This window comes from Zophobas morio, unplaced genomic scaffold, assembly GCF_036711695.1.
Source record: "Zophobas morio isolate AGI-343-1 ecotype UQ-CSIRO unplaced genomic scaffold, CSIRO_AGI_Zmor_V1 ptg000012l, whole genome shotgun sequence".
Taxonomy (NCBI): domain Eukaryota; kingdom Metazoa; phylum Arthropoda; class Insecta; order Coleoptera; family Tenebrionidae; genus Zophobas; species Zophobas morio.
The window spans coordinates 22,909,470-22,935,750 of record NW_026972117.1 but is presented as its reverse complement, the minus strand read 5'-3'; the positions used below and the strand labels follow the sequence as shown (position 1 = coordinate 22,935,750).

Sequence of the window (26,281 nt, the reverse complement as noted above, 5' to 3'; positions counted from 1 at the left end):
CATATTTATAATTTTTATGGTATTAAAGACTTTTATCATTTATACAATACATATTCTTAAAGTACACTATTTTTTTTTTCAATAATCATTCCAGTAGTTTTCGAGTATGTCTGTCTAATAAGATGACCAAAAAAAAAATGTCTGCAACAAGCATATGCTGCAATATTTTTTCAGTTTGCGCGCAAGACCTGACAAACAAATATATTTCATAAACTCTTCCCATATTTCAGTTTTGGCACATAAATAACTATTATACAGAAAATTATAATAACTAATAACTGTTTTCGAGAAAATATTTTTTACTATAATATGAAATAATGAAAAATGCATACAGGATATACTTTATTATTTTCACTAACTACCTACCGTAAATATCTCTCTCGAAGATATTATTTTTTAAAATAACTCCATAATTTGCCATTATTACAAAAATTGCCAGTACTTAGGTCAGACATGCAAATTGTGCAAATCGTGTACGGTGTAGCCCAAACATTATTTATTGCGTGCCGCTTACTTATTCACGTAACTAAAAAATTGTGCCTAATTTAGATGCACTTTTAAACAAAGTATTAACGTTAAACGGTGTTTACTTGTTAGAAAAACAGCTGACCCAGCAGACTTTTCCCTATCGAATAAACTTGTACTAAAATTAAATTTGGTGACTGTAAATGTTTAGATATAAAAGCTCATCGGATAAAACTAACAGGAGAGTTAATTCTTTCTATATACAGTTTCAGTCCGAATATAAATAAAATTTTCTACGTAAATTCGGTTTATCATCTAACTTCAAGAATTTTTCATGTTTTTTTTTTTTTCAAGAAATGAATTATTTTTCAGTAACATTTCAACAACTGAGTGATTTAGTGGGGACTATTGTAAAAGGGTTCTTTTGGTGAATGTATTCACATTGTCTTTTTGCGGCGTTTCACGGCTTGTAGAATATGATGAAAATGTCGATCACTCGTTTCGGTCCGTCGGTCGTCTGTCTGTTGGCAACATTATATCTATAAAACTACTGAACGAATTCCGTTATAATTTTAGACAGATTTTTAAATTGCTTATGGATAATTTAAACGCTAAACATAATTAGTCTATCTCTTCCAAAAATTTTGTTGACTAAATTTCGCATATAGGTATGTGGTTTAATAATAATATCATTTATATTTTTTTACGATCTTTCTGAAGATCAGTAAATAAAATTTAATGTTTTGCAATCCTTAAATCAAAAATTTGAAAAAAATGATTGGATGATCACTGAAAAAATTATAAAATTGTGTCGGATTGCGCCTACAGGAGACCCGGAAATTTTCTGAAACCTTCTTTTTCTTATGCAATGACATATTTACATTTTTTACATATCCAGGATGTTACAAAATGCAATAAATGTAACATAAGAGCTTTTTACAGAGTAAACTCAGTACGAAACAATAGGTCTCCCGTTTCCGTCTGTCTGTCTGTCTATCTATCTGCCGTCTGTCCGGATTTTTATTAGACCGATAATCTCCGAAACTACTGAACTAGTTGTCAAATTTTATATGTGGATTACGAATATCGTGTAGATGGTAAAACGCCATTTAAAATTAGGCCAATCATCCCTATCAACAATTTGTTGGCGTCATCTCCAAAAATTAAAACTGTAAATATGAGGAGTATTAAATTTTATAAAATGAGATACTCCTGTACATGTGGTTTTTGACCCCCTGTTAAGTTTTTATCCTAAACGTCCCGATTTTTGGATAAAAAAATCAAAGTTGCAACATCTTGCAACTTAACTTTGAAACTACAAAACCGAATGCTCTGAAATTCTGTAAACGTTTTAAGGTAATCGTAACCATAGTAAATCGTTAATCAATTTTTTTTCGTTTATGGCATTTTAAAACAATAATGACATCATTTTAGAATTTTGACGAATTAATGTTCTGTAATTTATATTTACCAAATATAAATTTTGGTGGTTCCAAAAGCATTGTTCGTTATTTTAAATCTAATTCTCATTTGAGTGACTCGGGTTTACTTTTTTTTTAAGCAAACAGGCCAATTTTGACGCTGAAACTTTTTATTGCTTTTTTACAAAATAAAAAAGTCAATTTTTGTCGTGAAGTTTTTAACATTTCACCCCATCTTTAAGGTTGTTATTTAAAAAGTTGTGGATTTGTAAAGACTTTGACCACGATTCTAGCAGATCCATACAGAAACCGCTGACCTCGAGATTTTTACAAAAAAATTTCTTCAACGTCAAAATTAGGCTGTTTTTATATTTAATTTTATAGGATGATATATCCTCCATGTGTGATTCATGAATCCGTATCGATTTTTCACCCTAGACATCCCGATTTTTGAGAAAAAAATCAAAATTGTGTAACAACATTTTACAATTTAAGTTTGAAATCGTAAAACCGGATGTTCTGAAAACTTGCAATTGCTCATTTTATAATTTTGCAGAACAAATTTTCCTTAAACTTTATTGAATTACATACTCCATGTATGGGTAATTTAGAATCCGTGTTGGGCTTTTCCCGTTGACATCGTGATTTTTGGAAAAAAATCCAAAATTGTATTTTACAATTAAACTTTAAAATGGCAAAAGCGAATGTACTGAAATATTCCAACAGTTTTAAGGTTATAGGAAAAATGATAAATCGTTAATCAAAATTTGTTCGGTTAAGGCCTTCCCAAAAAATTATGACGTCATCTTAGAATGCTAGCGAACAAATGTTCTCTAAATTTTATAAAATAACATAGCATCCAGATTTTTGGAAAAAAAAATCAACATTGTATAACAATGTTTTATAATTTAACTTTGAAATTGCAAAAACCGAATGCTGTGAAATCATGAAGATATTTTAAGGTTGTTTTATGCCCTTTCCTCTGGAATGACGAAACAAAATAAACGAAATTTAATTTTCTTTTAACCGCTGACGCTTGTAGTCTGAACGTGCTAAAAGTCGAATTCGGTCGAAGTATAAACACAAACAATCTAAGTTAAGCATAGACTGCGAAATTTTTAAAGATGCAGGAGTTGCGGCACTTTGTAGAGGTTAATTAATTAATTGTATGGACTAATTTTTTAAAGAAGCGAAATTTGTCGGAGTATACCTCAAGGGCGAGGAAAGTTCTGTCAAATAACCTGCCGCATTTTTTTTACTAGTTTTATTTTTCCTGGTAGCGTCATCCAAATTCCAAAAACAACATAATTTTTTTCAAAACGCCAATGTCGCCGGCAAAACTGAAAATAATAATAGTAATAATACCCAAACAACATATGTGTACAATACCCCACTTTGTAAATTTTTAAAAGTTAAAAATGACTCTGTTTCAGTACTTTTTTGGCTGCCGCCCGGGAGGTAAAAGTTGGCAATAAATGATTGTAAGAGTGCCCATCCAAGGACTGGTTGCTTTCATGATTTCTCGACGTTTCATGAACCATGTAGTGCGAAAAAATAGGTCTCCCGTTTCCGTCGCTGTGTCGTCTATGTCTATTTTTATTAGACAAATAATCTCCGAAAGCACTAGACCTTTTGTTTTCAAATTTTAGGAATATCATGTAGATGGTAAAACGCTAACCAAAACTTGGCTAATCACCCCCACCAATAATTTGATGACGTCATCTCAAAAGTTTCCACATTAAAATTATTTAAAAGTTAAACAATAATTTACTCCTACTTTCGTGGGTTTTTTTTGTTTTTGAATTTTATAATTTTTCACGGACTTGAAACAGTTTTTTTTTAACCTTGTAAACTTTTAGTTTTGAAGTGTACACAACTTTCACCCGAGTTCTTTAATTCTTTCTGACTATTTGGTGATAAAAATGTTAAAGGCTAAAAATGAAACTGTCATCTAAAGCGTCATATTTTGATTTACCTTTTTTAAGATAGAACACTGAAAGATCAAATTTGTTATCAATGATTGTGAACTTTTTTCGTCATTTCGGAGGAAAGTACGTAACTTTTGACCAGAAAATTGAGCTGTGCTTACTATATTATCTTAAGATAGTGATGAGAGTCTGGAGTAATGTAACGAAGTGTATTGTTGTCTTTCTTGAATACCTCGAATTCTCACCGATTATTATTGTTATTTCTATCTACATCTACGATTGTGTGTTAAACGGTACTCTTCATTTTGGTGTGCGAATTTGATGTGCCAAATTGATTATGCAGGGTGTTAATAAATGATTATATCTAGAGGGCTGTGAACAAGACTCGACAAAAAAATTTGCCGCTTTCGAAAAATAGGTACAGTTTTTGTATTGTCCTCCGTCAATCTCTTGGCCAGACAGAAAATAGGCTTCGTTAATAAATTTATCGTCTTGAGTCCACATTTTTTCGTTTCCTTTGTTATTTAAAGAAATAAACGTTAAAATTTGCTTCAAAGTTTGACAATTAATTGATAGATTAATTAATTTAGCAAGTCAGTGAAGCGGCACATTAATAAATGAATTTCGTAGCCTACTAGATGCAAATCATTTATTAACACCCGGTATAAAATTTTCTTCTTATTCTTCAGAGAAAAACTAAAAACTCAGTTTTATATTTTAAAGTCTCTCAGAGGAAAACTTCTTGAATTGTTTGAGATAAGTTTTGAAAACATTTTTTGTAAAACTCTGCTTCTTTTAGTTGATTAGTTATGTGATTAAAATACAAGACATAACGCAAAATAACTAGTTTTTATTTCCATATTTTCTAGACGTTTCATAAGTCCTTGAGTACGAAAAAATAGGTCTCCTTTTCCGTCCGTCTCTCTGTCTATCTGTCTGTCTGTCTGTGATATACTCTTTTGTTTGTGCTTTATGAATTCGCCTTCTTCTTCTTCATTGCTATTATATTTTTTATTATTTAAACTTTCTTCTTCTTTATTCACATAATATCTAAGCCTGACTCATAGATCTGTGGAGGGGCGCTTTTTCTGTACAGATGAAACTTCCGCGGTTCGATTCCCGATTAAATAAATGGTTGTAATTGCGTATGCAGGGTGATCCAAAAACAACCATTCATATTTTGGAACCTCCAAACATAGGTGGAGAAGTACGAACTGACATTGCACGTCAGACCAAATGTAAACAAATCAACAGTGTGTTTTCGTAACATATTGGGTTCGAATCAAAGGCAGTGGCGGAGTATGAGTGATTAAATTATGATACTTTAATTAATACAATCAACTCTTTTGATCAATTTTTGTAATATTATTTTACAAGATACAAAATAAACATAATTTGGTATCAAAAAATGTGAAAATATAGACTAAATTACATATAAATCTTGCTGTGTAACTCTGGCATTTAAGAGGGATCCCCACTGGCAAATATTTCGCTCGAAAGTGATGTTTGTACTTCCGTTAAAATAAAGCCAAAAATGCATTGCCTTGCAATAATTTTTTAATAAGTTAAAGAAAAAATGCTACTTCATCCGTCTGTAGTGTTAGTTTTTTGATTTATAATTAAAGAAAGAAAATACAATCTTGCAAAGTTAGCCCTATTTCGCTTGGTTAAGATGCTAGTTTCTATGAAATATAGGAACATTTTAAAAAAAGTAACACTAGAGACATATAGATTAAAGTTTTGTCGTAACGATGGTAAAAATTATTTTTTGAAAATACCTTGTTTATCCAGAAAATTGATAGAAGTACAAACTATCTACAAAACGATTTGTACGTCAATGGGATGTGCTGCCTCCTGGTGTAATTTGATGAAAGTTTCAAAAGTACATTCCACTTCAAAAGTCGATTTGTATTGAAATAAGTAGTAGTGACGAGTGAGGCTTATATTTAAAAAATTTAAATTGTTTACGATGTATCTGAATGCTTTAAAAGCATAGCGTATGTTATATAGTTTAGTTGACGTTTCTCCCGGAAGTAGCGAGCCTCTACTGCTTATGTGATTGATTTTTTCTTCTCCTCAGTTATTTGAAAAAATAGAAATTTAAAATATAGATTAAGGATTAATTAACACAAAGAAATTTTTATGTGCGTCAAATAGAATATATATTTTTAATATTAAAAAATTTTTTAAATAATGACATCCCAGGTTGGGGGTACCATTCCCTAATTCGTTAAAATTTGTGATGACAGTTATATATTACAGAATGACGGTAACCCTACAGGAAACAATCCGGATTTAATTTTAGCGACCGATAATAGTAAATTAAAGAACGAGTTTCATAAGGCAAATATTGAGGCACGAATCCAAGTTTATAGAACGAGCGGCGAAGCCACGAGTTATATAAAGGATGAGTGCCTCAATGGCCTTATGAACGAGTTATTTATACTATTTTTTCTACCGCACACGTTTTTTCCCAAAATTTAATTGAAATTTGCATTTTCTTTAATCTGGGGACTTTTGTCGTGGTTAGTGATGGGTTGGTTTGACACTAACCGCGAAATATTTGAGGTTCGAATTTTCACAACAACAACTGTAATTCGAATCAATTCGAGTTTTTGTAATTTAAAATTGGTTAAAATGTCTTGCGAAGAAGTTACGCGTCCGGAAACATGGGAAATTTTAAGTTTACATTTGCCACTGACATTCACCTGACATTTCTCGTCATGGCTACCAATCTTACCGATCTAAATTACATCAGATCTATTAAAGAACGCCTTTCCGCTATTAACGAACTGCTGTGACGTCATTTGCCTGCGTTAATAGCTCTATTAGAAAACTAAAAAACGTGGGCGGTAGAAAAAGGTTTTATTCCCAATATTTCATTGCTTGCTCGTTGCCGGCGTTCAAAACTCAATTCTCTTCTTCTTCAATAAGCTTATCTAAAAACTGTAGGCGATGGTGGTATAAAATAAAAGAAAAGAATGCATATTGTAGATAAGATAAACTTGCAAATATGCCGAATTTGCACTACTTGATGTCTGGTCAACTGGTTTTACATAATCTGTTTCAAAGCTTTACCTAGTTCAGGTGCTTTTCTGTCTTTCAACTCCTTGTAAGTATTATATAGAATTTGAATACCACTACGGATACCTTATCAGTGAATTTAGTGTGTTGTGACAGTGTAGTTATTTCAAAATGGTAAAACGGAAAGGAAACAAAACAGGACTTTTTTTATCCGCGAAACGTCGGAAGTGTACAAATCTAGTAAATTATAACAGGTAAGATACAATTATGTAATTAGATACATAAAAATTGGTGTATATTAGTTAAAATTTATTTGATATCGTAGATACATACAGGGTTGCTAAAAAGTAAGGAAGTAGTTGAATATTGCGAGAACGATTTAACGGAACTTATTGACATTTGATGGTATACAAGTAAAAGTATTTGAACTCTTTCCTCTCAAATAGTATTCAAAGTTCCATAAACAACTTGATTTGTTTTTTAATTGGCATGAGGGGTCAAATTTAATTCTTTCTTTACTTGCACTAAAAAAAAACATTAAAATAATAAATACAATTTGGAATATGTGAATTTTATTTGGCTTATAGGAAATGTTGTCTTTACCTATCATTGGTTCTTTACCACTTGTGCGTTGATAGAAAAATTAAATAAAAGTTAATAATAATTTTAAAAATTTAACTGAAATACAAGCAAAAAAATCCAAATTGTATTATTTTAATAGTTTTGTTGCCATTTATTTGAAAGAAAGAAAGACATGTGTTACATTACTGATTGCAGAAAAAATTTCTTTTTTAAAAAATATTAAATTTGACCCTTCGTGTTATTAAAAAAAATCAATGTCGATAAAACAAATATTGATCAAAATTTGAATAGTATTTTAGACTATAGAGTTCAAATACTTTTACTTTTGTACCACATTTCAATGAATGCTGATAAACCGTTCTCGCGATATTCAACTGCTTCCATACTTTTTAGCGACCCGTACATACAATTAACGGTTTAAAAAAACACGGGGCAAGATGAGCAAATCAGCTTCTCATAGATCAATAAAAAGCAATGGGAATGAGACATTTATGTCACTCTCATTTGCTCTGTTTTTTTCGATAAATGTATTATATCAATGTTTATCTTAGTACCTATATTTTGGAAAACAATTTCTATATCTACTATTTTTTTAAAGGTGTAAAAGAGCTGGTTTACCCTACCTTAATAAAAGTACAACCTCGAAGAAAACATCAGCATCTGATAATGGAGAACCTTCTAATAACGAGAGGTACGAGTGTGTCTTTACTACATTAAAAATGCATTCTTTACTCTTCATTTTTTTATTTTAGTAGCACATGTAATGAAAGATTAAATTTTCCTTCTACGTCTTCCGCACACATTGAAGACTTTGAACAAGTAGAGAGTTCCGAAGTAAGTGTAGTATTTAACGTGTTTTTTTTTTAATTTGTATAAATATTACTTACAGAGTTATGTTTTTTCGAGCTGTGAAAAAAATTCAGAGGGTCCTTCAACAAAATCTTCTAATGAAACTCTTATTGGAAGACGTGTGGTTCACCTTCAACATTTTGTGGATTCATTGAAGACCATAAGCTGCCACAATAAAGTTTTTGGCTGTGATATAACAAATTTAGAATGTCGTAAGGAGACTCGACTTGGATTAAATTCTATCATTACTTTTAGATGCAATATGTGTAACGTCGATCTTAGTATACACACAAATCCTTTTGAGGGAAAAAATGAAAGTAGTAGCGAAAATATAGTGCAAGAATGTACTAAAACTATTAACATAAATACATCTTGTGTGGAAGGTATCATGAGTATTGGGTGTGGTTTTTATAATTTGCAAGAATTTTTGTCCTCTATGGAAATTCCTTGTATGGATGAAAAGACTTACAAAAAACATCATGACACAGTTAGTAAGGTTATAGAAAAAACTGCATTGGAAGAAATGAAAAAGTCTGCTGAAAAAGAAAAACAAATTGCAATAGAAAAAGGACATGTTGATAAAGACGGTATACCGTGTATTACAGTGGTAGGAGATGGCAGCTGGTCTAAGAGAAGTTATAGAACTAATTACAATGCTTTGTCAGGAACCGCGGCTGTTATGGGCCTTCAAACGGGTATAGTATATTTAGGCATCAAAAATAAATTTTGCGTAATTTGCATCATGGCTCAAGAAAAACGTGAAGAACCTAAGCAGCATCAATGTTTTAGAAATTATAAAGGAACTTCTGCCGGCATGGAATCAACGGCGATCGTGGAAGCTTTCAAACAAAGTATATCCATGTATGGGTTAAAATATACAAAATTTGTGGCTGATGGTGACAGTAGCACCTACAAAAAACTTATTGAAGCCAGACCATACAAAGATATAACTATAGAGAAAATAGAGTGCAGGAACCATCTTCTCCGCAACTACTCGAATAAATTACGAAAATTGACCATAGACACACATTATCCTTTGAAAATGCGAAAACTTTTGACCGAACATAAAATAATGAAATTAAGAACAGCTGTTAAATGTGCTATTAATCAAAGGAAAAATGAACCCGAACTTCTTTCCAATCAGATAGAAAACTTAAAAAATGATATAGAAAATAGCATTTTACATGTTTTTGGATGTCATAAAAGTTGCAGTAGTTACTTTTGTAAGCGCGATGATGAAGACAACAATTTAATTAGTACATTAAAGGCTTCACCCCAATTTTATAATAAGTTGATGGCAATTGTTAAACAGTTATCGCAGCATTCCAGAAGTTTAATTCAAGATCTAGACAGTAATATAGTAGAGCAATTTAATTCGAAAATTGCAAAATTTATAGGAGGTAAAAGAATAAATTACTCGAAAGGAGGATCTTATCAATCACGGTGTTATTTTGCTGCAATTAGTCACAACACAAAAAGACCTCACTATCTTATTCACAAAAACCTCGTAGGTAGAAGTCCAACAAAAATCAAAAGTACATTTGAGTTAAAAAGATTATCTAAATCCAAGCGACAATTGCAGTATAAAAAGAAAGTTACTTATAAACCACAAATTAAAAAAAATATTAAAGATCCTGACTATGGTGTATACTGCCAACAACCGGATATGGATATAGATTTATTCGAGAAAGAAAAAGAGGTGTTTCTAAATTCGCTTATATTAACAAAAAATGAGAAAATAAATTTAGAAACTAGTACCACGTTACAGGCAGAAAGCGGCTTATGGATCGAAGAAAGAAGAAAAAGACTAACAGCTTCCAATTTCTATCGAGTATGTGCAAGACGTTCTACAACTAGTTGCATAAATATAGTTCGCAGTCTTTTATACGATTCAAAAGAGATATTAAATCATGTAGATGCTGTTAAACATGGAAGAATGTATGAAGAGCAAGCACGTCAGCAATTGGAACACCAGCTCGATTCTCTAGTAAACAAATGTGGACTGTTCATAGATAATGAGTATCCATTCCTGGGTGCGTCACCTGATGGGTTAATTGGAAATGACGTCATTGTAGAGATAAAATGCCCATTTTCAGCATTTAATACTCCAATAGATGTTGCGATTTCCAAAAGAAAAATCACATTTTGGAGAAGTGATATGTCAATCAATAAAAATCACTCCTGGTATTATCAAATCCAGGGACAACTGAGGATAACAAATCGGAAAAAATGTATACTTGCAGTCTGGACCTCGGAGAGTGAACCACTAAAATTGGAAAATATAACTCGAGACGATGACTTTTGGAAAGTAAAGATGGAAGGGAAGTTGGTTAATTTTTATAAAGACTGTCTTCTTCCCGAACATGTTGATCCTCGTCACACTCGAAATATGCGCATTAGGGACCCATATTTTACAGAAGCGCTTCAAGGAAAAACCTAGATTCTTTTGTTTTTCTAAAGATATAAAACTTTGAAAACATTAACTGTTCTTTAATTAGTATCTAACTTTTTTCATTGATTAATTTTTAAAAATATACATGTATATTCATATTATGTCTAGCTGTCTCTCGTTGTACGATAAAGTTTTTTCGCTGTTTTTGAGTTTTTTTTTCGATTAAATTAAATATTGCATATACCGAGTGTCTGGAAAATGGCGGATTAATTCTCCGCTACGCTCGTAACAATCAACTGGTGAGTCTAGGAAAAATAGTAAAAAAATTCCTTCTCACATTTTGTTAGAGTTATAATGATTTTAAAATTAGGTCTTTTGCTACGGTTCACAACTAAACAACACATTCATTATCAAAATAACTAGTAATAAAACTTTTAGTTAATAGTTCTCTTGCCCATGACCATCTTTAATTACCATTTCAGTTAGAATGCACAAAGATATGCTGTGTTGTTTGTGTAATAATTTGATAAAATTCCATTTGACAACAATGTTTGCCTGATATAAAGCGAGGGTGGATTTCAGTCACCATCGTTACTAAGAAACCAGAAAGTAAGCCGGAAGTATTCACGCATTAGGTGTGTGCAGTGTTGCCAATTTTACTTCTATAAAATTACGTTTTTTTCGTAATCTACATCATAAAGAATTTTTTTATTATTTTTTCGGGACTCCCGTATATAATGTACTGAAGAGTTAATCCGCCATTTTTCAGACACGCGGTATAATACACAGTAAATTATAAATTTTTGCCTCTCACCGGCGCCGTATACGTGAGTAAATTGTTTCGTTATTTTATTGATTATAACAAATCAATATTCAAAACGACCCAATTCATTTTCCCGAAAATTTGGGAATACAATAATTTTATTCTTAGTATTACACTACATCTATCCCAACTGATATACGTGTCCTCGCAAAAATGTTGATGACGTCATCGCAATTTTTTTTTTTTTAAGTCGTCAAGTTTCCGACAGCGAGGGAAGTACTGTCTAAACTCTTTAGACCAATTTTTTTTTACTTCTTTTCTCGTTTCCATCTCTTTGTTGTTATTAGACAGAAAGATAATCTCTGAAACTACTGGTTTTATGGTTATTTGTCACTAATTTACGCAATTTTACATAGCGATGTATCAATAAAATATTAACATCAGCGAACCCAAATATTCATATAATAGGCTTAAACTGATTTATTGCTGTTTACAATTAAGTCACCTTTAGGGAAAAAAGTAAAACAATTATATATATATATATAATTCAGTAACAATCAACAAATTCTGCTGCTTTCTGTTAACGCTAAATATTGAAGTTTCCTTATCCGAGCGGAATTTGTTTAATTATACAATGCCATTTATCTGCGACACCCAGTTGACACTCAATAGCGGCGGGTTTCGGGTTACATTAGGTACGCATCGGTATCGTTTAGATTCTGGTAAGAACTTTTTCACAGACGGTACCAATAATCCAGTAGTGGGGTGGCCGTTAACGCCGCCTCCAACAATACGTTTTTTTCGTCCCACCAACCCCTCTAAAACTCAACGGCACGGTCCTGATTCCTCCTCAGTGTACAGTTTACGACATAGATAATAAACACGAGACTATTGTCATATTTTTTTTAAATACAAAACATTGTTTAAAAAATCCGTTATATTAATTCTTTTGTTGTATGATGTACATGTAGTACGCGATAATCAGAACTGTATGCAAATTAATTTTTTTTTATCAATGTGTTGCTGCCGCCGCATACACACAGAAATTTAAAACAAATGTCGCAATAATAAAAATAAATACACCGCGGGTAGTTCTCTTTGTGCGACAAAAAAATACAGTTTACAATAGCAAGAATGAAAACGATACAAAATAAAAGAGGACGAAATACTGCGGGAGCAGAATGCAAAAAGACAAAGAGTACAAGATAATAATGGCTGGTAGCAGAAAGGCGCTGAGAACCGGGTAATATTTATCTAAGTAGACAATAGATATCTTCTGTTTTCAATAAAGATAGTGCACAATCACGATCTATTGTCGCAAGTTGAATACACTGGTTATAATATCCTTTTCTCGGTCTATTGTATGCATCCGAGATTATAATAAGAATGATGGTGGTGGTAAGGCATAATAAGGTATCACCCACAAGGTTTTAGGAATGTTGTTCGACAAGCGAAAATACATAAAACTTAATTATAATCGAATGCTAAACGATAGCATGAGGCGCACAGGTTCACGTTAAATCGCCAATCGGTTACGGCGTTAGTTTCTGGTTGGAGCGTTGGACCAAGATTGTTGATGAAGACATTTCTTTGATGTTGGCAGCTCAAGGACAACGGCGTTTGGCTCCTCCTTTACCGCAGACCGACTAAAACTTCTTCAAAATAATACTTCACCATTGTGCTTAGCGACTTTACGTTAATAACACGTTGCACACATAATTAGCAAAATTATTTATTGTGCGATCTGGAGACTAGTAATTATGGTATAAATCTGTCTAGCACAATACAAAACTGAAAGACTTGAAACCAATTGTGGGTTAAAATCGATGATCGATACGTAGCAAGTACCTATTCATTACGCCTTAAGCAACGTCAGTTTTAATTCTACATACTTTTTTTTTTTCGTATTTTCTTTTGTTTATATGATATTTCCATCCGGCACATTACTTGTTTGCAATCATTTGCTAAATACATTATTCATTACTACTCAATATTCCGTTGTGATTAAGACAAGCGCTACCCGGAATTATAAACCTGATGCACGTGAATTGTGTTACATCGAATTTGTATATCGATTCTCTCGAGTGAGGTTCATTTGCATATTTCGCAGATTTCAGTTTTTTCTGTATATGTTAGCAGTCTTTTCCATATTTAATCGTAGTTTGCATATTTTTGCACATTTTTCTGATTTCGGGTTAATTTCTTGACACCCACGCATGATACTTTAACGTGCATGTTTATGTTTTACCATCTCGCTGCCCAAAATAACGAATAATAGAAAATATGATGCACGCATCTGCGGTGAACACTCTATCTTCATTTATTGCTAACATTTACAATTATTGCTTCACTAGCTTTAGTTAGTCCTTGTCAACTTTGCGGTTGTCAAAAATTTAGTTGAAAATTGCAAAATACATTGTCTCATTTATGATTTGTCACGAACACAGTGTCAAAATTTCAGTTAAAAATAATGCAATGGAAAACTATGGCAAATCAAAATATTAAAAAAATCGTTGTTTCAGTTATCAAAAAAAGTCAGAAAGTCTGAGTCTAATAAAGCTCTGGGTTGGAATATTGAGGTCGCTCGATTTAAGTACAGCAGAAAAATGTCCACAAAGAATTACGAACGAATACTCAAGCAGACATTACTGAAATTTATAAAGACTCAAACACATCAAGGATATGTCATTGACATACCATCAGTGAACAGGGTCCACATAACTACAGACCGAAACGTTTCAACTAGAAGAAAAAACTTCGTCCGACACGTTGCAAGTTTATTTAGAATTCGTGAAATTTTTCTTGGTTAATTTTTACAAGAATTTTTATTTTGCGCACTACGAATCCACAAAAAAATTGCAAAAATCCTATTTTGTTAAATATGTATAAGTTATTTTCCAATGTGCAGGTGTTGCGGTAATGATTTGATACAGTGTATGTATTTATTATCCATCGATCATTTTACTTGCAACTGTTGTGTTTCAGAGATAAGAAACACTATAAAACAACTTTACATACGTATTTATATTCACGATACCTATCACAGAAACTGTTAATAAATATTTTGTGTAAATTTCCAGACTTACCGACAAGGCTAAATTAGTAAGTCCGGTATCCACAAAGCTCTAGCAAAAATTTATGGGTATTCCAATCAAAGTAACATAGTAAATGTGTTGCAATTTATGAACGGAAGAACATGTATTGTGGATCTAATAATTTCTGTGAGTATATGTATATCAGAATATTTTTCAGTAAGTTGTAGAAAACATGAGATATGTATTTCCAATTTGCTAATAGTTTTTTTGCTTTTAAAAGTTTTTTTTCGGATAAAATCACCACTTTTTACTCGTATATATTTGAAAGAACGAGAATTTATACTACATATAAACAGTTTCCTTATGGAAACAAATAATCACATGCCCACGACTTCCGTTTAAATCGATAACATTCTGCTACTAAATATCGGATTCACGGAATCGTTCTATAAAAAGTAACTCGCGTATAGTAAAAATAATGATATATACAGTAGCAGCTCGTCTAAGTTAAATTAAAACATAAATAAATTATTCACAAAAAGATAAAAACGAAAAAAAACCCCTCTAGTAGGCCATACAATTTATTTTTAAAATAATGATGTTGGCAACACCGACGCGTTCCTTGTTTAGTTTGACAGTTACGGCCAAATAACCGTCCAATCGAGGATCAAATAGTTGCAAAGCCAACATCATTATTTTAAAAATAAATTGCACGGCCTACTAGAGGAGTTTACTTTCTATGGTATTCATGTTAGTTTCACGTTTATAGGTAGATTTGACTTAAATGTCGTATGTAAAACGGTACTATAATTTAAGGTATGAAGCCAAATTTGTTTTATCGTTGTACCAATTTCTGTATTTCTTTGGCGTCTCATTGCCAAGAAGCATGTTAATTATGTCACTGCGTTATTGTGCCAAGAAGATTGTATACTTCAAAATATAAACAAGTTATTTTCATTAAGTGCATGAAGTTATCTAATTTTCCAGTTGTTTACTTTATAGTGGCAGCTTTTCGAAAAATGATAAAATTTCATTATTCGTATTTATTTTTTTATGAGGTAAGATAAAAATATGTATGTAACGTTAAAGTAAATGTAAATAAATAAATAAATAAATAAATAAATAAATAAAAAACTGTCATGTCGTCATCAACATTTTTCCAAAGACACGTAAATCACTTTGGATAGGTGTAGTATAATAATAATGATAACAGTATTGTACTTCCAAATTTTCTGGAAAACGGAGTACGCCGTTCCCGATTTAAATCAATAAAATAAATTGACTCATTAATTTTTATGTAAAAGAAATTTAAAAACATTTAATGCAGTGATAAATCACATGCATCATATTTTCCACAATTTGAATAGGATTTATTCGGCAAAATTTTGAGATGACGTAATTAATTTTTTGGGAGGGGGTGAACGAATAAATTTTGCTTAACGATTTATCATGATTACGATAACTTTAAAATATTTACAAGATTGCAGAGCAATAATAATCGGCTTTGCAGTTTCAAAGTTATATTGCAAAATATTGTTATTTAATTTTGAATTTTTTCCAAAAATTCTGGATGTCTAGGGTGAAAATTCTAATCGAAAACCTGTTTGGTGATGTCATATTTCTGCTATAGTAACAAAAGTCTTAATTCAGCATAATTTGGGTTCTGTTATTAAGTTATTTAGGCAAAAAATTTTATTGTGTTTAAGATCCAAATATCTACATTTTTTAAATAAATGAAACAATATTTCATTAAAAAAATATTAATGTTGGTTAGAGTTTTCAGATGCCCATGAGAAACACAAATTCTAGTTAAGCATTTGTGTCATAATAAAATTTTAATTGTACAATCGTTTTCTACAAAAAAATTGAACATTTAAAACGATCGTTCAATGATATTAATTTTTTGTTTTTTTCAAGAGAGTTTATTTTAAAATCTATTTTTTATTCCACCAAACAAATCACTTTAACTTGAAAAGTACGCATAGCATGCTCCTTATTTTAACATAACTGCATGTGGCGAGTTCCTTGGAAATACATATAAACATAAACACTCGAAGTTAAGCCTGTTATTATTAATGAAAGGTCATTTTAATCCGTTGGTTATTTGCTTTAAATATATTTTAGATTATCCGTACTTGTGCGAACAATGTCCCCTTGGAATTTGCGCAGGAGCTACGGGGCTGTTATTTATGCCGCTGGTTTTTAGTTTATGCAAGTTATCACAAGAATCTGCCAAAATAAACTTCTAGTTTTTTAGTTCAGGAGCTTTATGTTAAAGCACCGAATCAAACTTTTATAAATTATTAATTTCAGGATGTTTTCAATACTTCGGTTAAAACTGTACGATTTTTACTTTGAGGATCTTCGGAATTTAACTTGTTTTGCAAAACTAAATTATTTCTTTCTTGCAATTTAATTATCAAATCGTTAAAAATGTTTAAGGCTTGAACGCATGAAATAAGTTCTCTCAAATTCAATAGTTTTATGAAAAAAAAAAAAAAAAATCAGTTTCAGAATTTTCAAAATAGTTTTCACTAGTGTTGAACATGTAGGAATAAATAGAAAATAAGATATTAAACCGCCATGTGCAATAAAGTTTCAATAGCTGGTAATAAAGCCAACCAGCGAAATATTATTACAATCGAGGATATCACGATAGTCAGGTTGTACAAAATCACAAAATTCTTTCAGTTTTGCTTGGTTGTTAACAGTTCAATATCAATTGGCAAAATGTCACATTCTTTTTGTAAACAATTATTGACAAAATGAGTTGTACAAAATTAATTTGAAAAAAATATTGTTAATTCCTACTCTGGACAGCACAATAACTATAACGAAAAATTGGGACAAATCGGGAAAGAATTTTAAGCAGGATGACAAGAAAAAAACTAAACCTTTCCCACTTAAGTCGGGACTGTCGGTCCCCTTATGTTTGACATATTATTCTATCATTATTTTTATATATTAAAAAATAACGAGCAACTACTTACAATGTACAGAAAAATTTTTAGATAAAAATATGTATGTATTAAGAATACGTGATTTATCTTTGTATGTTTAATCACGAGCCGACGGAAATATAATAGATATTCATGTAATCATTGTACCAATAGTTCACCGAGTAAATTTCACGATACGTTGAACTTGAAAAGAAACGGAATTAGATTTGGCTGTGATTCCAAATGTTTAGCTCGCCTCCTAAAAATATGACATTTTGCTTTCAACTTTTCTCAAAATTAAGATAAATTTGACATGTTTACACTTTTAAAATGAATCAATGGTATGAAATTGATACATATCAACTTCAAAACATGAGGAACATGATGTGGCTGACACTAACTCAGCAAAGTTTTCACATTTAGGATTTGGTAAATCAATAATATGTAGGAAATTTAGATTTGACTTTAGGACATCGAAGATTTATCTTATAATATAATTTCTTTCGAAATTGTTCTTACTTTCGAAACTATTTATCAATTTTTACTTCCCGAGCGTAAGCTAAGCAAATATTGTAAAAGGATCCATCCGACGAATGGCTGCTTTAATGCCTTCTCGACGTTTTATGATCCCTATTGTACGAAAAAGTAGGTCTTGCATTTCCGTCTGTCGTCTGTCTGTGTCGATTTTTATTAGACAGATAATCTCTGAAACTACTGGATCGATTATTGTCAAATTCTAAATCTATGTGAGGAATATTGTGTAGGGGATAACCCAGAAATATAGGCCAGCGGGGTAAAATGGGCCATGTTCAACAATCCCATCATTCACTAATAGTTTCAGTCTGCTACATTCTTTAAGTTCGAAGAAGTAATGAAAAATTTGTTCTGGTGCCATTCCTTGTGCTAACTATTAGCTTCAATAAATGAACTTAGGGACTCATGAAACTTCTGTTCTAACTTCGACTAGAAGTGTTTGCCATGCTTAAGAATATTGGTAAGAATTAACTATAATGGTGTATCAATAATCAAGAAATTGTGATCACATTTGCAATCGCTTTAACGAAAACTCTTTGAAATATCTTAAATGCAAAAACACTTTTACCGGTTTCAGGGCTTTGTTATATTATATAAATCTAGTTCTTAAAAAAATGAAACTTCTTTATGTCGCCTTCTACTTAGTGTTTAACAACTGTGTATGTAAGACGTACGCAAAGTAATGTTTAATTGCATGGGGCGTCAATTTTGTCAACGATGCGCAGCTGAGTGTGACAAACTACATGCAAGAGTGCGAAAACCAACATTTTGTATGTGTACCATACAACACACAAAAGGTTTTAGAATCACAAACTTGGGTTCCGCAGTAAATGAGCAAACGTCCAATTAAAAAAATCCACGTTTTGGCGTTGATATTGTAAAAATGCGCCAAAATGCTTACGGATACGAGGAAATTTTTCTAGCACAACTAAGGAAAAATTGTAGCATCCAGTACGATAAAGTTGTGGTGGGACATTTCATACTGTGTTGACCTGTTTATTTTTGGTCTGGCGCGGAGTGTCAGTTCGCAGTTCTCCACATATGACAGTAAACGGAGATTCAATTACATCCGCATTGACAGAATGTTACGCAAATGTTTGGAAGTTGCAAAATATAAATGGTTGTTTTTGAGTCATCCTGCATACGTAATTACAAATATTTGTTTTAATAGCAATGGATACAGCGTGTTGTTAATAATAATAACATTGAAAGTGTCGGGGAAATGGGATGCCCCTCAGTAACTTTCTTTAATCGGGATAATATTAATATCAGCTTCGGGGAAATCTGGTGAACAGTCAAACAATTGGCTATGCTTAGTTTCTAGTGATGTTCCGATAAAGATTTCAACAAAGACACGTATATCAATTTCTACATGTGCAGTGTAATGGTCATAATTAAAAAAGGGGGTGTACCGTTCTTAATTTGATCAATAAAAAAATCACATGTGTACGAGTCAGGCTACGTTTTATGTGACTGAAGAAACAGAAGGTTTAAATAATAAAAAATATAAAAATAATAATAACAAATAAAATAAAGGCAGATTCGTGAAGCACAAGTACTAAGTAAAATGTTAAGGTGACGTCATTACAGTGTTGGTGGGATGATCAGATAAATTTTGGTTAGCATTTTATCATCGACACAATATTCATAATATAAATACAAAACTTGCCAACAAACAGTCGGGGACAGACGACAGACAACTAGACAGACATACGGAAATAGGATAGCTAACTTTTTCCCATTACAATACGTCCTGCCAGCTTGTCAGTGTAATAAGAGTATTAAATTGTGTGCAGGGACGATTTTTTCCTAATAATAATAAACATTAGAACAAAAAATGTACTAGATGAATACACATAAATTAATGTAAAATTTCATGTTATGTAGTCACAGTTTTGCCACCTTGTCAATAAATTCAGATGAAGACATATGCAATGCTATACAGTGCGGAATGTTATCATTCGCAGATACAAGAATAATACGAAATGATAACGTTGTCGCTGGAAGTTTATACACGTCTTTAGAGATTATTAATGTATACATATCTATATACAACTGCAATAATTGTAAAACCAACTACATATTTGTTTTTAAATAGCTAATTTCTCGAATGCACTTTCTTGGAGTTGAGTAGCAAAATATTTTGATACAGTTGAAAAATCCTTTGTTTTGTGCACTAAAATCAGTGCGTCACTATATTTTTAATGCTAGTTTTTTAGTTTTTGAACTCTTTGATTAACTAAAACCAGTGTATTTACTAATTCCTAACGGATTATGTTTAAATCGGCTTCCTTAATAATTAACCATCAATTAAAATTAACTAGAAATGAAAACCAGATCTAAGAATGATACCTGTTCATAGTAAGAAATATCATATCGCAAACGCAAAGTATAATGGAATATCATATCGCAAACAAAAAGTATAATGATTTACAACTAAATAACATTTTTTAAACATAATAAATAAAATGAATTGGGATATTTTTCTCCTTTCAGTATGTTAATAATGCAAGATGAGGTTTTTTATTATACGTTTAGGAGTTTTGGAACGATAAAAATGTGCATAATTCCGTTATGCGTAGGATTTTTGATGGATATAATTATATGATTTTTATGTATCAGGCTTTAGAAACTTGTAAAAAGCCAGATGACCATTTCTTAGAATCAAATTTAGAAAAGGGTAATGAACTGAAAAATAAAGTTTCTAGAATTTTGTACTTTTGTACAACTGGCATTTATTCACAACCCGCTATAGGTAAAGATCTTTTCAAAAACCGACATTTATTTTTTATAGCGGACAAATGAGTTTGTTGGGAACTAATTTCTAAGAATATATGATCACATTTTTTTTTAGTCCAAGTTGTCAAAAATCCTAACAGTGGGGAAACGCGTGATCAGGAATTTAACAGTTAATTCATATATCTAACCTGCTGGTTCATGACTGAAAGTGTAAATCAGTTGCTCCATAAATTTCCAAAACATAAACCGAACTACTCTCTCATGACAACACCCTTTTTTATCCGCAAAGTCAGTAATCGCGATCACATGCAACAGTTTCTCGAATCCAAATTCTCAGCAAAAAACTCGTCCTGCACAGTCAGGAAGCCTCCGAGTAGTTGCAGGATTACTTTTCATCTTTCAAAATATTTATTTGTTTGGGCGCTAGTTCAAATAAATCCCATTATGCTTTTTTCCACTACATTCACGCCATAACAAACACAATCAGCACTTCACATCACCACTAACAGCAGTCAACGTCAATAGATGCGATGTCTTGTTTATACGGTGTTAAATCGCGGCGAATGTACACTGTTACAGCCGTGCTTGCACGCAGGTATGAACTTCAGAAGAACTCTTCGGATGGCTCTTACTTCAGCTCGCGGTGACGTCACCAACAGGTTGTTTCTTTAGAGGTGGCCCTGCTATCATGGGGGCCGACAAGGATGAACTGCTGCAGACAGAGAAGAATCAGCGCAAAGAAGACGATGCGAATTTTTGTATGAGATGTTGGCATTAAGTGGATGGAGGGTTTTCAGATAAATAAACGTAATGAAGTTTACGATGTATAACATGTGTGGCGGTTAAGTGGCTCAGAGTTGCGACAAGTTACTCATCTTGTAATTCCGACATTCATGATTTTCTCTTTCGCTCTTTAATGTTGGACGTTTTTGATAAAAGGTGAAAGTAACATTTATGTAAATATATTGTGTGGTATAATGAGAATGTTTCATCAGAATCAGTTTTATTTATAAGGACAAGAACAGCTTGTCCCTGATACACAGATATGTGGCTGATGAGACAAGGTTAATCCAGAGTGGCTTACCTTATCTGGACTTTAATTTCCGAAACACGAAGGACTACCTATAGATGCTTTGCAAGTACACAGTGGCTGGTGCTATTAAAACTTAATTTGTAAAGCCTTTGGGGCATAGGGACCATTTAAGGCTAATCTTCCCGACAGACGCATACAGAGTAGCGACATAAAATAGTGTCTGCCTTACTAAACTTGTAACAGCACAGCACCAGTTGAAAAGAGTCAGAGAAAGATTATTTTCGATATATTTCTTGGTGTGGGTGGGCATACTGACTTTGCAGTGGGTGCGATACATGCAATAATTATGTCTGCTTATGTGTGACAATAATATGCTTTTTGGTTTTACTTTTCAAAACAAAATTGAATTTTGATGAAGTTTTATGTCTAGTTTGAAAATATATCGCACCTTGTAAATCTAATTGTCCACATGTGTAGATAATTGTGTCATAATGCTTTATGTATTGCCTTCTACATGCATATTCAGTTTTTTTTTTTGTTATATAGACAGAATTTTCTTCGATTTTTCACGTAGGGGTAATTCCGGATGTGTGTTAAAGTATACTTACAATGATTTTCTGAATCGGATAAACGTATAATTAATATTTAAAGGTAGTGTAACACTATTATAAGATACTCTGAAGGATATTTGAGAACTTAAGTGGGACGTTTTTGAAATATTAGAAAACACAAAATTAAACATTTGTCAAAAACATTTATACAGGGTTATGATGCACAAAATTCATAAAAACTTATCAAGCCTTTGATTTATCTTTTGATATATATAAAAAAAATGTAACGTCAAATTTGTAAAAGTTATGAGGTCATCAATGATTTTTTTTAAATGAGATGCTATAATTTTGATCAGATTATTTAATAAAGATTATTTTTCTACATGTGAAAATGTAGGGGTATCGTAACAAAAACAATTCAGGAAATTAATAACAAACGAAATAAACATGATATGAACATGAAACAAAATGAAGTTGTTAGTTTCTTCAATTGGTTTAAATAATACTTTCTGGCTGTATGTAATCCGGTAGTTTGTAACTTGTAAACAAATACTTATGTTTTTTTTTTGTCTATACTTTTGTCAAAGTCGCATAATAATGGCTCGTTTAACCTTAAAAGAACATATAGAATCCATTTTGAACGACCTTCAATTGTTAGAAGCACAGTTAGTAGAATTGTTACAAAATTTAATCAAACAGGAAACGTGAGAGATGTTCCAAGATGTGGAAGACCACAAATAAACGATAACACCAAGCTCTTGTTATCATTGGAAGACAACCCTCATGTAATAAGAAAATGTTAGCCAGTCGTTTGTGGTAATGTTCTAAAAAACTCATCCATGAGCTACCAGAAGATGATCCTGATAGACGATTGGAATGTTGTGAAAGCTTCATAAGACATTGTGACGACAATCCCAATTTTTTAAAAAGTGTCGAATTTTCCGCAATATTTTGCTTAAATGGTTCATTGGGCTCAAGCGGCACACACCCAACGTCCCCAGAAAACGAATGTTTGGGTGGGAATAATAAACAGAACATTGGACCCTATTTTTTTCACGGAAATTTGACAGCAGATCGATATTTAGATCATCTAGGTCTCCAAATCTGACACCCCTTGAATTTTTTTAACCGTGACATTTAACAAGTCGCGTTTACATAAAAAGACCCGATAATTTTGACGACTTGAAAACAGGCATTCGTCATGAAATGACTCGTACAAGACCCCAGAGTATTGAAAATTCCGTCGATCACCTCTACCATCGCCTAGATTTGTCAAATAGTGAATGGGGAACAGTTTGAACAATTTCTATTGCATAAACTTTTACTCAAACGTATTGTTCTGTCTATTTAATATTTATCATTAAAATCAAGTTTATTTTGTTTGTTATTAATTTTCCCAATTTTTTTGTTATGCAACATCAGACTACATTTTTGTATACATAAAAATAAGCTTTATTCAATAATGCAATCAAAATTATACCTTCCTATTTAAAAAATCATTGATGACGTCATAACTTTTACAAATTTGACGAAAATTTTTTTTGACAATGTCAAAAGAGAGTAAAATAAAAAGCTTGACATGTTTTGCTTTTTTTTCGAAAACAAATGCTGCGCTTTTTATGAATTTTGTGCATTATTTTATCACAACTATGTATAGTTTATCACAACTTGTATCACATACGAATATGATAAAGACTATAGCTAGACAGAACCGTTTTGACAAAAAATATGCAGATATGTACATTGAAAGACTGTAGTTATCACAAATACGTCTTACTTTAATACAGAGTATTAAACTACAATAAAAGTAAAAGTACTGTTGATATTTGAAATAATTCAATAATAATATTTATTAATGTAATAAAAACATAATATTTATTTCTTAACAAGGCGGAATCTTTGGATAAAACTCGATTCAATACCTTTATTTGACTCAAAAGGACTCATAATAGTGCAAGGTACTGTATTTACTATTAAAACCACCTATTTAACTCGATATTTGCACTTAATTTCCTTTTTTCATAATCAACTGTCAACGCTGACATTTCCAACTAAAAAATGAGTCTAAACCAAATTGTTTCGCCTACAACGGAGAATGTTCAACTCGAAATCCGACGAACACCTATTACTGCAGTCTCCGAAGAGGTCGATGGAGCAAGTGGCATCACCTCGGGAAACACTACCACAAGGACAATTAACAACGTATTAGTCTCTAATGTTTCTCAGACAAATCAGCCTCAGACCATTAGAAGACGAGAAGAACCGAAAAAGCGTAAAAAATGGTCTCTAGACATGAATTTACATATTATGCGCTTATATTATAAAATTACAAACAATGAAACTGATGTAAGTAATTATCGTACAGCTCTACACGAAGCCTTCAGCCGTGAGTACCCAAATTTTCCAGTTACCATTCAAAATTTAGCAGATCAACGTAGAGCTATAGTTAAAAATAACTACATACCTCAACTTACTCTAGAACAATTAAAAAATGAACTTTCTAAAACCATTAATCCACTTCCTGAAGATATCAACAACACAGTACCAAATACATTACTGACTGACACATCTGTCACCAATTTGTCAAAAACAACATCTCAAAATAAGATCCCAATTATACCACAAAATAGTAATAGTAGTATATTATTTTTCAAAATTTAAGCAAATTTCAAGGTCGACAACTTACCAGTGTAGTTAGCGGAGATCACAACCCTCGCAAAACTGTAGGGTCGCGGACGTTACAGTAAACAACACGTTTTGTTGTACATCTGTGTTGTACTCGTCTATAATATTGTAAACAAAAGAAAATGTAACTAAATAGTATGTTATATAACAGAAAACACAGAATTTACATTGCTTTCACTCTCGTGTTTCAACACTGCTGCTGTACATAGCAAGGATTTTAGAACCGTTTGCATTGAGGGCTTAATGCTGATTGTTGTTGACATTAAATGCCAAATGAAAAAGTGACAAGCTGACAAGTTATTAGAAAAACATTCTGATTCAGAATCAGAAACAGAATCGAGAGAAACTATGATTGGGGGTATGTCTTCATATGGTGCATTACCCCGTTAAACGCTTCCAATCATCCCTGATCAGCCGTTCACAATGTCTAATAATATTTTGCCATTTGTCTGCACCTACTGTAGCAAGAGCCTCCCGCCATAAGGACTGTACAACACCAATAGCGCCACTGTGTTCCTGAATATGTTTATTGTAATATAGTTTACACTGTCCCCCACGCCAGTTCAATTGGAAAATACTGACAGTGGTAGGAATATTGAAAAATAGGTGGATAATTCCTCTTGTTCTCGTCACTGCCATAGCATTTACCCTAGACATATTTATAAGTCTGTTCTTTTAGGATCTCTGCTGGGTGCTTTTAAGTTGTTCTTCTAACTTCTCCACTCCGTAAGAACATAATCTATCACAAATATTGCTATAGAACGCGCTCATAGAAACGATTCAAATTTATGCGGTTCTTGACGTCTCAACTGACAGATCAGTCACTATTGCATTGTCGATAAAGTAAAATAAGGAGGTTTAAAAAAATACTAAACTACACAGTTAAGAGTAAATTTTTGGGTTTTGCGTGTCCTTGACCTTCGCGCCCATTTTGAAAAATAATATATATTAAATACACCAGAGACACGAACTGACAGATTTACTAAAGATTTATTAAACAAAACACCTCAAAATAAGATCACAACCGTAACACAAATTACCAACACATTAACTGACAAATCACTTAACAATTCATCAAGAACAATCCAAAACCAAATTAACATCACAGATAATCTACAAAACACGTACTACAACACAGAAGACACATTAATCAAAACTGTAAACAAAAATTTTAAATTTCACATTAATTTCCAAAATGAAATTGAAGACCAATTTAAATTAACTTTCGAAACATGTTCTAAATTAAAACCAAATGATAGACAATCACTTCCCCGCCAGTGTTATTCTAAAAAGTTTCTGGCAATTGTAGAAATAATGAACTCCTTCATTTTACCAAAATAT

At 32.0% G+C, this 26,281-nt stretch overlaps 1 protein-coding gene across 1 annotated transcript in view; it reads right to left on the bottom strand.

The window, feature by feature from the left end:
* LOC135128434 (uncharacterized protein) overlaps positions 1-21,383 on the bottom strand; it is a 30,578-nt gene extending 9,195 nt beyond the window's left edge. The window contains exon 1 of the mRNA XM_064055341.1: positions 20,860-21,383. Within this exon, the coding sequence (XP_063911411.1) occupies positions 20,860-20,871 (12 nt within the window). The 5' untranslated portion in view covers positions 20,872-21,383. The remainder of the gene's footprint in view (positions 1-20,859) is intronic.
* Between the last annotated feature and the right edge of the window lie 4,898 nt (positions 21,384-26,281).